The 15,294-nt window shown below is 39.0% G+C and overlaps 1 protein-coding gene across 1 annotated transcript in view; it reads right to left on the bottom strand.

Moving 5' to 3' along the window:
• The window catches only part of CNTNAP4 (contactin associated protein family member 4), a 377,413-nt gene that overhangs the window by 147,800 nt on the left and 214,319 nt on the right, over positions 1-15,294 (bottom strand). Inside the window, exons 6-9 of the mRNA XM_088470185.1 lie at positions 14,387-14,571; positions 4,655-4,798; positions 1,483-1,744; positions 719-868 (exon numbers count right to left, since the gene is read on the bottom strand). Of these exons, the coding sequence (XP_088326311.1) occupies positions 719-868; positions 1,483-1,744; positions 4,655-4,798; positions 14,387-14,571 (741 nt within the window). The remainder of the gene's footprint in view (positions 1-718; positions 869-1,482; positions 1,745-4,654; positions 4,799-14,386; positions 14,572-15,294) is intronic.

The following is a 15,294-nucleotide window of genomic DNA, read 5'->3' as shown; positions in this document are numbered from 1 at the left end:
GTAGTGTCTAGCACCACCCTGTGGGCATATTTAGTAGAAACCTGTAGCAACTCATGTGTGCATGCCAGTTAAGCGGTTTTAAAGTGACTCTTATCTCATCAAAACAAAATGGTTTACCAGAGCTTCTCATAGACACTTTGTGATAAGAGCACCAGCAATAATATCCACTTTTCTGTTCTAGCATTCTGAGCTCTTGGAATTACAGGTCACCCAGGTATTTAATAAGATATGTGTATCTAAGAGTATTTACATGCCAGCTGTACTGCAATTTTGACCTGTATACAGCATACTGTATATAGTTCATTAAAGCAAAACAAAAAAATACAATATAATAAAAATAGTCTCAATTTTTTAAAATAAATTAAAGAATTGTAAGCACATGGTTATACAATGCTGACAGCCTTAATATTTGACAGTCTAATAGAAAAAACCTTAGCACACAGATATCCAGGCAGTATAACATTTATTTTATAGATAAATAAGCAAATACATATAGTTATCATCATTCATTTTATTTTAATTTGTGTTGCAAATAACAACAATATCATAACCTCTCCTTACTGTAGTTATTTTTTGCTGTATTGGTTTAACTTTCCTAGCCACTGTAATTTAGTGGTGCCATCTAGGAGGATTCATAATTTTGTAGTTTTCGCTGTTGAAAAAATGAATAATTGTAATTTTAACACACTGTCAAGAAAAATAAAGATGACATGCGTACCTCCAAAATAGTAGTTCTCTGCAGATGACACTTGAAATGGTAAGTTCATATACAAGCTTGAGGATGCATCATTGTCTATTGTTAGACTCACACGATTTCTTTTTGCCACAAGAGAAATGTAATGCCACTGTCCATTGTTCAATTTAAAAACTGTAATATTTCCAATAATAAAAAAAATAGTCACCATCAACTTTAATCAGAACTGTTTTGCTATCCATAATAAAGTAAATTCTAAATTACAATGTGAACCAAATATTGCAAAATAACCACATATAAGTTACATTTTAGCAGTAATATATGGGCACGGCTCCAGTAAATGACAGCAGGGATGCAAAAATAAAATGTAGTATTCATTTTTTTTAGATATCGTACCAACTGCCCCCACCCACACAAAGAGATAAAAATATACTGAAAACTTTATTTTCCATCAAAAACCTATTGCTGCAACAGAGGTTGCGGCAGCAATTGGGCTCAATGATGATGGTTCCTACTATCACAGCCACAAAACTTCTGAGTATGCGCAGGAATAAGTGCATGCACAGTGAAGCCACCTTTGGCTTTTTATTTTCAGACCTGTTAGCCCAAGCGGGCTTAATTGCCTATCCACAAGCCAATTTACATGCACTGGCCTATATGCATGATCTGAAGAGAGGCTACCAGAAGGGATTGGCATGTAACATTACCCCCAGTTATGCTTAAGGGGCTGTTGATTGCATGTTACTCCAATGCCTGTAGGAATAGTATAATTGTTGCATATTGCATACCTGTAGCAGTGTCCAAATACAATTTTCTACGTTTGAAAAGGCTCATATTAAGTGTTCCATCTTCCATATACAAAGCAAACTCAAATGGAGCAGAGCTAAGTCTAGTGGCAAACAAACTTCCATTCTTGTTCCATGTCCGGAAATGAAAAGAGATTGTTAACTCTTCTTGTAGTGGTAATCCAGGCAAGATCAAATAGCTGTTTGCATTTAAAAATGTAACTGGGACAATTGGGAGCTCAAGACAAGAAAATGAGACATTTCCCTAAATAAGAAAGGAAAAATATATATATTAATTTTCAAAGATTTGCACAATAGAATATGGCACATTTATTGCATTATTATTATTATTATTATTATTATTATTATTATTATTAACATTTTAATATTTATGCATGTATATTTTCATTTAATTTAAATTATGCATATAAAAACATGTAAATAAGTAACTAGCTCTTGTGCACAGTTTAGATTCAAACAATATATAGTTCAATGGTATTTTTTCTGATTTTTAAATGCCTGAATAGATGCACCTCTCAACCATACAAAATTCAGGTTGAAATAAAAAACATAACATGGTTAAAGAGACTGTAAGCATTAAAGAGCTTAAAATGTGCAATGTGGAGAGAAAAGTTTTATAACAAGCAACTCACAGGCAAATTTAAATGTGTCTTTGACCACCCAAGTTCAAATAACAAAACTGCTCAAAAAGTCATTAAAAGAAAAATGTGGAATAAAGGTACAGTACTGTGATTATTCATGAAGAGTATGGTATTATTCCATATCAGACCTCCACCCGTGAGTATGAGTACCTCTTATGAAACATAAGATTATATGTCATTGGTTACAATTTCTGGGAACCGGTGTGATTTCGTTGATTAAGCCAATAGATTTAAAATAGCAAAACTTTTAATAACAAAACCAACCTGGTTTTGCCTTCTAAATTATTGCTGCTTTAAATCTACTAGATTATTTGTCAAAATCCAACAAGTTCCCGAAAATCACACCCTACTGTATTACATTTTACATATACCCCATTTTAGTAGTGTGTCAATATAATACCTCTTTAAAGACTAAACAAACTCTTATTGCAATAATTAACTCTACTTGCTGAGGTCTTAATGTGTATAAATAATAGGACAATCATACCAAATTATATTAACAGGTGGTTGAATGTGGAGATAGTAGAGATTGGGATTAACTTGATTTTTAATTATTCTGTTCTAATCCAGGGCAAGATAGGTGATCTGGCAGTTCTGGCAAATGTCAGAAGGGCTGATGGCCTGCCTAAAGGGTTGGTCCAGCCACCTAAAAGCCTGGTTAAGCAGCTCCGCCTCTTGGTGCTCTGCTCATATGACATACAGAGACGGGGCATGCCGTGAGGTCACGCCGCATGACTAGCAACATGCCCCTGTAAGGCATTACCATACCATGTGAGGTGTGTCCATGCCCTATTTTGGCATGCACCTACTTACTTGCCGTAATAACACATACTATTGGGACCATATTCCTCAAACTATTGAGGGACATATACAATGGCTTTCAATTGTATTCAATCACCCTAAAAAGTCAACAATTTGTCTGTATTACAACTGACACACAGTTTGTTCCAGACAGTATAGTATTTTGCAAACCAGTAGGCCCCTAAAGTAAATTTTCAGACTCATAATTTATTATTTTCTGGAGATTTTTTTTAATAGAAACTGAAAATGACTGCTTGCATATATATTCAACCCATGTGCTGTGCTAGCTTCATTTACCATGAATAAATAATGGCCTAACAAATGGCCTTAATTTAGCCTAGATAGATCAATGGGAATCGGTATGAAATACCGACGGCCGGCGGTTAGATTCCCGGCAGCGGCAGCCGGACGGATGGACAGATCCTGGCAGTGGCAACCCATTCGTCCTCACAGCATGGCCGGGAGCTCAAATCCCGGCAGCGTCAGGCAGACAAATGCAGAGATCCCGGCAGTGGCAGCTCGATAGCGCTGGAAATCCCAATCATCTGTAGGTGAGTACTTACTAACCTAACCTAACCCTAACCCTCCTTAGGGGTGCCTAACCCTAACCTCCCCCCCAAGTGCCTAACCCTAATCCCTCCTGTCAGTGCCTAAACCTAACCCCCCCCTTCCCCGCCACCTAAACCTAAGTTCCCCGGGGATGTGCCTATCCCTAAGTCCCCCCGGGGGTGCCTAACCCTAACCTTCCCTCCCCCTAGCCTAACCCTAACCCTCCTGGGGGGGTACCTAACCCTAACCCCTTTCGATCGGGATGCCGGGCGCCGGTCTGGCATCGGGGAAATGTCAGGCATCTACATCTAGATGCCCGGTGTTTCACCCTCGCCAGGATATGACAGTCGGGAAGCCGGCTGTCGGTATTAAGGCAGCCGGTTTCCCGATTGTATACTGATCAAAGACCCATAGTTCTAATAAAATTGGTCATACTGTGAATCTGAAGGAAAGCTGTGAAAATGAAGACCAAAGTGTATTATAAGAAAATGGAAGATAAATTTATAGGCATGCATAAGATAGGAAAGGCTACAACAGTGAGCACTGTTGGATACATTTTGAGGAAATGGAAGCTGTATACCACCCAGGCACTGCCTAGATAAGGGCCATCCAACAAAATTCAACATCAGGACAAGTAGAAGACAGAAGCCACGGAGAGGCCAACTATCACTTTTTAGGAGCTACAGAATTCAGTGGCTGGTACTAGAAAGAAGGTGCACAAGGCAACTGTATGGGAGAGTGCCTAGAAAGATTTATGGTGATGGCTACTCTCATGAGTAGAGGGCCGGGGGTGGTGCAGTCACATAGAAGTGTCCAATTAAAAATACTGGCAGATGTTTGCATGTGACATCTGATTGCAGAAATTTAAACCACATTATGTGAGACTCAAAATCAAGCCCAGCATATTCAACACATCTACTGCTACCAAAAATATTATGGATAATAATCTAGAAAAATATTTCTAAAAAACTTGGAAAAATAGTTCTGAGAGTACTAAAGATAAATATAGGTCATGATGATAAAGTAGCTGGTGAGGAGAATAAACTGTGAAATTAGATGAAAAAATGTAAATCACTTTAATGCTTATATAAGAAATCTTTTAAAAGCTATGCAACAAAAAGTAAACATAATTATAATAGTCAATAAAAGTAATTTCTTATTACCTCAATGTAGATCTGAGGTTTATATCTCCTGGCCAAGTCAATTATGTTCCCACCATTATAAAAAAGATTCTCAAAGCATCCATGGAAATTTTTCTTTAGCAATGATGCTGATTTTCCTTGTGATGCAATCCCTCCAAAGCTAAGCTTAGAAAGAAAAGAACAATCAATATAGCCATTAAGGCAGTTACAGAATGTTGCAATTATGTTCCTAATTGAGCATTTCATTTCACCAATATATTACAGGTTTCGCTAGTAAAACTAGTACATTATTTCAGCTTTTTCTACTTACATACAAATGGTTGAAATCACAATGATTTATTGGTAACTATTAACTTTTTATTACAAATGTATCACTAATTTGTTCCGTATTCCCTCCTTCTATGATTGCAGCTCTGGCACCAGTTTAAGATTATTTAAGTTGAAGAGCATTGTACCTATAACATTCCTTAAAATTGAATAATGTACTGTATGTGCTATCACAATATATATGAGAGATATGCTATGAAGTCATATTTAGATTTTGCCAACTGGAAAGCCATTTTTAGAAAATAACTGATCCTGCAGTTGATACATTATGGCTTACAGGTATTTGAAAATTCAAAAATTATCCTATTTTTACCCTCACACATCTATGGGGGAAATTAATTAGTATCGAGCTATACCCCGCACAGGGGTGTTTTAAGAGAGGTGAGGTCCCATGTGCAGACTCAGGCCCTCATTCAGAGCCGGACACAATTAGCGCTCGCTCGTCCTGAAAATAGGGGTGGCTATTCAAATGAACCGTTCGCTGTTTGCGGTCTGTTCATGCCTCTAGGTCTGAACGAGCGAATAAAACTTGCGGTCGTTTTTTGGCAAACTACGCCCCCTGGCCGCTCGCATCCTACGTCATGTCCGCTATTTATTAGATTAATCGAGTACATCTAACAGGGTATGAACTGCTCGCTATTCTTGTGGTCGGTTTTTGCTACCACAATTTTGCGAGCAGTTCTGGCTATAAAATAACCCAGTGACGTGGTTAATGACGCTGCTTTTTTAATTATGCACACCCATAAAACGCCCATTTTGACCTTTAAGCACGCCTGCGTTCTGATTTCCACTCCCTGTTTTCAAGCACCTTCCCCTGATACCACCCACATACGCCATATTCTGTCACTCAAATTAGCAGGCAGTCGCTATTTTGCGAGCACATGAATTTCGACTGCACTGACTGGTTCGCGCATGCATATAACGATCCGTACGCATGCGCAGTTGGCAAAACATCGCTCGGAGCGAACGAGCTGCCGCTTACGAGTGGCTCTGAATCAGGCCCTCAGTGTGAGTCCTATCCTCTGTGGTAGCACAGTAGATTCTGGATTGGTTCCAGAATCTACTGCACGTGAGCGAGTCTCCGGGAAAATGGCCCCCACACCTTATTCTCAAGGACATCTTTACTACGAATGTGCAAGTAACTGGGAAAATGGAAACTGACATTTTTCCTTTGATTGTTTCCGCTCGGCAGCACTCTGCAGACTGCAGAGAGGTAAGTAAAGCTATATATGGGTGCAGAGTGTGTGGTGTGGGCTCCCCTCGGCCTAGGAGCCCATGTGCACTGCACATCCTGCACCCCACAGCTAATTGATTGCACCACATGGGAATAGCTATTAAATTAATTAGCCTTTTCCTTGCACGGTAAACACTGGGTTAATGCACACTAACCCACTGATTCTGCTTAAAATGCAGAACCAATGGGTTTCCACGCATGTTAAAATGCAGAATATACATTTAACGATGATTTTTTTTTACAGCTTGTGAGGCTGCAAGGAAAATCCTGCCTCTGCTAATTAGCGCAATGAGGTTCCCACAACTAACTGAATCAGGCACCAGGATTAATTACCTGCAGATAAACCCCACGTCTAATTAAATAATCTTTGTAAGCTCCTTGATTCCATACATTCCCCATATTGGGCAAAATCAGAGGCATGATGGACAGATAACACCATTTGTGTTAGAGCAGTGTCTTTCTCTTCTGCTTTCCACTATAAATACACCCTAGGTATTTTGTAAATCAGATGTTCATATGGGATGAAGATCCTGAAGCATTAATCTCATGTGCTTATTTGAAAGTCTTTTTGGAAATCTGTCAGCACAGCTATTCCACATAAACCTTATTAGGAGTACATTAAGCATGTTTCTATCAAAATGTAAGAAACAAAAGGATTATATCAAAAATCAAGTTAAACATTTTATTATTTATCATAACTGTAAGATTTAAATTAAGGTTGTGGGTCTGTCTAAGGGATCTATTAAATCTCCTGAGATGCCTTTAACAGAACAAGAATGATAGTGGTACCTGTCCTGCCTCTATATTTGTTTATTAGGCTAGCCCATTCTTTGCACAAGGAAACTTATCTGTAGTGAAACACCTTGATTTATAGGGCAAAGCTCTTTCCGCCCTGTGATAAATATGCCCCTGAGTACATTGTAGTCTTATCACTCATTTTTTTATCCTTCCCATTTGGTACAGTTCTTGCTGCTTGCTTCATTTCCCAATTCATACTGTATCTCTGCTCATTAAACCTGAACTTTTACACTGCAGTGCCAAAGTTCATGGGATAGGTGCCTAGCATTGTGTAGGACCCCCTCTAGCATGGCAAAGTGCAGTAACTCAATGTGATATAAATTCCACAAGTGGATGGAAAACATCTAGAGAGATGTTGACCCATGCCATCTAGATTGCTTTCCACAGTTCCCTGATATGTGTAGGTGCAGGACTTTGGGTATAAAATGGACCTCTCCACCACATCGCATAAATACTTGATTGGGTTCTTGTCAGGCAAATGTGGTGGCCACACCATTGGTCAGAACTCTCCAAAATTTCTGGACAACTTGGGACTGATGAAATTGTGAATTAACCTGCTGGAATATTCCATCAGTGTGGGGCTACATGAAGTCCATGACTGGAGGCAAATGGTCATCAAGCAATGCAAAATAGCAGTTACTGGTCAATGATGTGTTCAGGCAGACCAGTGGACCCAATCCATGCCACGTGAACACACCCCACACCAATATGGAACAACCACCAGCCTGGATAGTGCCTTGCTGTCAACTGGAGTCCATGGCCTCATGGGGTTTGGGCCAAACCTAAACCCTTCAATCAGCCAAAAACAACTGGAACCATGAGGGCTGCTTCCAGAAATTTCCCAGGCTGGTTTTCCATCCCAATCCACCCTGCATGTTGCCAGTTTTCCATGGTTTAATAGTGATATCACGATCCCAGATCAGGCACTGTGTCTGGTGTCATAATGTCAACAGGGGCAATCTGGTGGATCTTCTGCTCCCATATCAAATGGAAGCTAAAGAACACTGTACTGACCAGCTGGATATGGGTCTGGTGCCTCCTGCATTGAATGTGGATGTGATTTGAGCCAGTGTTACTTGTCTGTTACCATGGACAATTCTGGCCAGACACTGCTGGTCAGAATCATTAAGCACCTATGGTCAACCACTGCATTGTACATAGTGGGTAATAATGCCTTCCATGAGGTATTCCCGGAACACACGTGACACCGTGGCACCGTAGAGGAATGTTGAATGTCTGCATTCATTGGGCACCAAGTATTATGCCCCGTTCAAAGTCTGATAATTCACATTCTCTTGCCATAAGCAGCCCAGCCAGTGTTCAAACTGTCTCACGAGATATAAGATTACACCTGTTGCAGGTTCCAAGACATCACAGTATGGTGGCACCACCTACCATTACCTTTACGTAGTTCTATCCCATGACTTTTGGCACTTCATTGTACCAGGCACTCTTCTCTCCCTGTTTCACTATTCATTGTGTACTTCTAAGTTTCTTTTATTTGCTGCCTGCAAGCTTTTTATTTCCCAATGAAAAATGATCTTATGTCAGCCTTTCTAAGCTATAAACCTACTATCGGTTGATAGGGATGTCCCTTATATCAATCACTTAAATTAAAAACACACTAACAAAGAAGCTTAGGTGGAGTAAGGCAACAGATCTTAAAGCCTCTGTTAATAGACCTCAGCATTATGGTTTAAACCACTTCATGCATATTCTGCCCTCAGTTCTTCTTAATTGCCTAAGTTGCCACCAAGTCATTGTAAGGGCTTATAAGAGCAATTACAGTACACATATTTTTGCGCAAACGTCCATAGGCATTGATTCAGGTCTGACACACTTCCCAAATAGAATCTTTAGCAGATTAATGAGCACTTTGGGACTGAACTATTGATACTGTGAAGTTCTGAAGATAATGCTTACTGTGCCTTCTGATTGGAAAACTAAAGCTATTATTTCTCTGGAATCAGGAAAGACCAGCATTAGATGCTAAACCTACTACTTTTCCTACTGTGCATTACAAGCACAAAGTGATGTGTGATCAGGTGCGCCAGAGCCATTCCTGTCATACTTAGGTTTACTCCAGAGTTTTGACTATAAAAATGAAAAGAAAAATTTTAAGAAAATATTATAAATATCTTCTTTCTATTATTATAATCATTTTTATAGTCAAAACTCTGGAGGAAAAAAGTGTATGGCAGGTGAGGCACTGCCTCCCCTTTCTACTTTTTCCTCATATCCCTGATCAAAACTCACCAAATGTCCAGCACTATAAACTACTGCACCTTTGTATAATGCCCACATGAACCCTCGGGTTCATATATGTATCTGTAAATCTGGCTCTGATACTAGCCAGTGCCCCCCCAGCCATTTACCTCACCACACATCACTGCAAGCACATGCATGTTATAGTACAGTGATTATCCAGAACAGTATACTGTGTTCTCACTTTAATGTAAATGACTGATCAGTTTGAGGGTTTTGATAATTTTGCTGAGTATAATCTGATTTTCTATTACATTATATCTTTGCCTTGTAAATGTAATTGTGCTTAGAGTATAGTATAGTGAAACCATTGAGAAACTACATTTTCACTAGTCATATTCAAAGATTGTTTGATAGTTAAATAAATCTAATTCACTATCCAAGAGAGTTATTGTGTATTGCCTAATTGCCACCATATTGCAAACTAAAGTGTATTACACTATATTCCTTTTGTGCTGCAATTTACTGTCACATGTATGGTATTTTTGTCATATAGTGACCCTTTCTGAACTCACGTCCTCTAACCTCCTCTTTAAAAAACCTTATTTATTCTATTTATCAAGGCTGTCACAATATGTAATTTTATTGTGTGTATGGAGCTTACCTCTCTGCTACAGCCAAAGGTGGATAAAGCTTCTGGAGTTATTGCCAGAGAAGAAGGAATATTTTCTTGAAATGCCATCTCAACTATAAGGTTCTATCTAAACCTAACTTATCTGTGCCCAAGCCTAAGGGCGAAGAAAGTCCAGCTGGGCCTGGGTGAAGGGGGAATGGCCTAATCTCAGGAGGTGTGGCCACATCCCCATAGGATTTAAATTTAAAAAAGAAAAGATTTTTGCAGCGTTCTGGGGAGGGGACCATTGTGAGAACCTCAGCCCAGCGCAAAGCCATGGGGAGGAGCAGTCAGCAGCTGTGAGCAGTCTCCCACTGCAGCCCAGTACACATAGCACATGCTGCTGTGATTTAAAAGGGAAGGGGCCTTGGTAATTAGTACCCACAGCCCCCCCTCTCAGGTCCCTGCCCATGCCAACACCAGGGGTACCACACATATACTAAGAATCTTTCCAGATACTGTCAGTTTATGATGTCAGTAGGAATATGCAATGAGCGACTCTTGCATAAATTGCTTATCTCTTGTTATTATTTTCCTCACATTATTCCCTCACATTTCCTCTCACTTTGTTTAGTTCCAAAGCTTTCCTTTATTTCCCAGGTCTTAATAGTCCTAAAAAATTGATTTATTCTACTATATGTAAATTTAAGGAGCAGTCGGGTCTCATTCGTGGCCCTCATTGAGTTAGGAGCAAATAAATATGGAAGGTACAGTTTATAATTTGGGTAAAATTATGAGTAGTAAATTTAAAATGGTCAAATACATTAAGGGGGAATGAAAATTGCCATGAGCAAACTACCTGCGCCTTATAGGGAAGCGTTATTCAATTAAATATAATTTTCCCAGTACAGTAAACCAGGGGTTAATGCATGCTAACCCATTGATTCCATGTAAAGTGAGGCATCAATGGCTTTTCCATGCACATTAAACCCCATGGCTAATTAGAGCCCCTCTAAGAGTTAGGAGAGGGAAGCATACAGGTCAAATTCTAAATTGTAAAGTGATAACAAAGACATCCAATATGTTTGTGTTACATGGAAAAGCTTCATTTAAATTCCAGGAAAATTAGTTCCAGAACATTACAATATTTATTAGGCAAGCCACCTATGTCAAAGTCTTCTCCATCTAGCCAGTTCTACACTAAGGGGTACATTTTCTAAAGGTCAATTTTAATAGAATAAAAACAATCTAAATTGATCAACATTGATGTTCTGTTTCAGGGGCTAAATCACATATTTTCTAACACAATTTGTATATAGATTTTTTAGTGTTAGTATATGCATGCTTCTGCCCATGAAGCATAACATTGAAATTGATGTATTTGAAACAGATTAAAATTGATTAAATTCGACTTTTACCCATGTACAGCTGCTGACACTGTAATGTGGCATTATGCATGTAGACACACCCACAGTCGCACACAGAATATAGGCATGCCACATATAATTTTAATCAGCAAAAGCTGCTTGTGCGTCCTATTCACTGAGTGTGATTAAGACGCATTAAGGGAAAAAGTTACAAGTCACACTGCACTCACGCATTACGTGTAACACGACTTGAAGCACACGGAGGATAGATGTATGTGGACACATCTGTATCTCAGAAAACAAGAGGACTGCTTTATATACTGTACATACAGTATGAAGTTGTGTTGACTATTCCCATTACTTAACTGACATTTCTATTTGGAATACTGCAGGAAGGTAGAGTACTATTTGATTTTTAATGTTGATATTTCATTTCATTTGTATTTGTGTTCATATTTAATTATATACACTATATTGAAACTGCAACTTTTGCATTTATTAATAACATAATAAGACAATGGGCCTGATTCAGAGTTGAATGTTATTCCCAAGTTCACGCAGTTTAGCAATTATTGGTGGTCTGTGTATGCTTCACAGCTGCATTGCACATGCACTGTGAATTAATGTTGATCGTGCTCGCTGTGAGGATTCACTCGCAATTGATTGACAGGAAGAGACTGTTTTGTGGGTGGTTATGTGGAGTACCGGGTGTGTACTAGCCAGCATCTGCAATTGCGCATGCAGAGAACAAAGCTCCAGCATCTCAATTACCACGTCCATCCTGAGTGAAGATAGACTCACTCGAGAATTCAATGCTTTGAGTATCTGCGTCCAGTGCTGCGTCTGTGTATGCAGTTGCGGACAGCCATGAGGGATCCATTGGGCGTCTCAATACAAATTCTGCTGGCTGATGCATTAGCATAATTTGGCAATTGCTAAGTGACAAAATTCACAAATGCATTTGCATTAGCGTACAACTCTAAATATTTGTTTTGTGTGTCTAATACTTCATTACATTACTATAATGTGTGCATATAGGGTACATGTGCATGATTTGTTCATTATTTGACTTGTTCATCCATACACAGTATTTTCATCCTGCACTATGTATACAGCATCATGCATTATATATTCTGCAACACAAAAGTTAAGACTGTGCTCTTACTAGTTTAACCTAAGAGAAGCTTTTATTCATTTTCACTCCACTTGCTCCTCTTAGTAATGTACCTACTGCTGTTTTAATTTCATTTATAACCTAGCATTACCTCTTCATTATTAGCCCAATGTTAATCTGTTCCCCAGACTTTAATGTAAATCTCTGGAATCTCGTTGTTTAACTCTTTACATATTTTAATTCACTTTTCACACTGCAATCTGCCATGTAGAATACTTTACTGCAACTCCAACATCTTCTTTCAGCATTGACATGGCAGCATGCTTTTAAAATAAAAATCATTTTTCCATAAGCCATTCTCTATGTATTTTGATCCTATAGCAATATCTATGTAATATGTGAGAAAGTGTGTCTCTCTGTCTGTTTGTCTGTTATGCATGGCCAGAGTTTTGTACCTAGCTCCACCAAATTTGGCACTGTTGGTTAGTTTGACTAGAAATAAGTTTTTGCCCAGGTTTGAACTTCATCAAAGCCACACACTGGTTCTGGGGCTGATGGGCTGGCTTCATAGACACACTTTCACACTCTGGCAGGCTCATGAGCAGCTCGGCATGTGATACATTCCACTCGATACATTCAGATTGTGGCAGACAGCATTATCAATCCACATTTGGTCATGGCAAAGCTTAACATATGGAGATTACAAACAGCAAGGGAGATTGATTGCAGCCAGACAGAGCCACTGTGGGCAGGCCCCCTTCTGTCCAGGATTTGGACTCCAGTCCTGGCATTCCACCCTTGATGGCAGCCCTGCTAGACATGGTCTTCAATGCTGGCCTGCAGAGTGATTTCAGGGGGTTATTCAGCTGCAGATGCAGTGGCCGGGATCACGCAGATTCCCAATTATCAGGAATCTGTGCATGCGCCTGACCCATACTGCACATGTGCAGAATGGGTCTGCAAACCTGCACGCAGTCCGGCAGCAGACTGTTAGTGATTGGCAGTCTACTACCGTTTCTGGGTGGGGAGTGAGTGACGATGACCTCTGTTTCCCAAAACAGAGGCGTGTTGCTGCCATTGTGGGGGAGTGGTAATTTGGATTCTTCATTTTGACCAAAGTTTTCAGTACCCTCCAGCATCTAAGATCTTCTTATTCCAGTCCGTGTCACAATTGCAAGCATTAACCTAAGGTGGCAGTTGTGTGAGCCTAATATACTCGGCGCTCCACTTCCTCTACTTTCCTTTTGGGGAAGTCATCCATCTGCTATGCCTATCCGTTCAGTAATCTGAAGAGCTCACCACCTCTTCAGACTGCCTCTTTGAATCATAAGTTCCCTTTGTCTTCTCTTATTAAGTCACTTACCACAATTTTGCTTTTATATGTATGTAAACATGATATCTATGTTCTTAACCAAGTTCTTTGATTTGACTTTTGTATGCGAAAAAAAATAAAAATAATAATTGACACTAACATTTCCCTTGTTCTCCAGCTTAATGCAGTACAATAAGTTTTAGCTGCTGTTCTATCATTTGTTTTGTGCCTCTTAATGTATCATTTTCTGGTGTGATCACTGCTAGGCTTACACCATCCTGAGGTGGATTACAGACAACTATAGAATCTGTAATATATTATACAAATAATATTTTATAATATGTTGCCTGATCAAATACCTGTTTAATGTGCAGTTGTGCTGTAGGTAAAAGGCAATTAGTAATTAGAAAAAGGCTAACATGAAAACAATAACAGTGTGCTGTACACAAAGCTGAGATATATTCAGTATATGGCAACAATAAAAGCCTAGTATCTTTACTAGAATATGTGACACCATTAGATTACTTCAGAGCCCCCTCTTTTCTTTTCTTTCTTAGGAAGCTTAGTTGAGTCATATATTTCTTTCTCTGCACTCACTTGTAAATGCCAGCTGTGTAATATACATATAATACCACTGAATGTCATTTCCAGGTTTATTTCAACACAATGTACATATGTGTAGAATTCATATAGTTGACATTTTCTATGCAGCTTATCTCTGTTACGTGATATTGATTTGCCTGACTGTCTCTTATTCATATTTAATATACACAAAATACACACCTCATAATCGATGTCCAAATAGGAGATGTCTCCCTTCATGAAGAAATTATGCACATGTCTGTCAACAGTGAAATTTACTTGTCTGCCAAAACGTTCTATGGCAGTTGAATGCCACTGCTGGTCATCTAACAAACTTCCCAAGGAGACATTAACATGAGGCTTAGTGGTATGAAATTGTAGATTTCCTTAAAGAAGAATAGAGAGAAAGACAACAACAATAAAATAATAGCATATATTATATATGTATGTAAATCTATACATTTATTTTAAGTTAAAGTGTTTTTCTGTGTTATGAGATGTTTTTCATACACAACATAGATCTTATAATTGTATAGGATGCTTTGACATTTTGAGAAATTATGAGAAATTAGAGGCTTTTGAATTTTCACTGTAATTAAGAAAGATAAACAGAACGCTAAGCACAGCACATGCTAGGCATGGATTTTACCATTTCCATGTCAAGTGACAGTAATAAAGAAATTAGAATATACATTATGTAGTGGAGCCAAAGGCATTGAATGGTAAGCTATGGGCAGAGGAGTAGCATGGAACCATGGCGTCTGGAGAAAGTGCATGTCATACAGCCCCCCTCCCCCCTCCCTGTACTGAACTGTGTCAGTGGGGTATGGCCAGCCTGCAGGGGAATACTGAAGTGAAGAGAAAAAGAGCAAACAGTGGCAGTTTAACACTTGGCATTGAGGTCCCATTGGGGGAATAGAATGCTTTGCTGATGCACTATCTGACATTAAAGGGTAGCTCCTTTGGCACTGCTTTATTTATGTATAGCACCAGGATCTGACTTTTATCTCCTTTGAATCATTGTTATTAGTCAAGAGAGGAGATTGTATTATATATTCTGATCATTTAACTTAAATTGACAGAGTACATGTGCTAGAGTGAGATTCCGC

This window comes from Taudactylus pleione, unplaced genomic scaffold (assembly GCF_031769625.1).
Source record: "Taudactylus pleione unplaced genomic scaffold, aTauple2 ptg000095l, whole genome shotgun sequence".
NCBI classification, from domain to species: Eukaryota; Metazoa; Chordata; class Amphibia; order Anura; family Myobatrachidae; genus Taudactylus; species Taudactylus pleione.
This window is presented reverse-complemented; position numbering and strand designations above follow the sequence as displayed.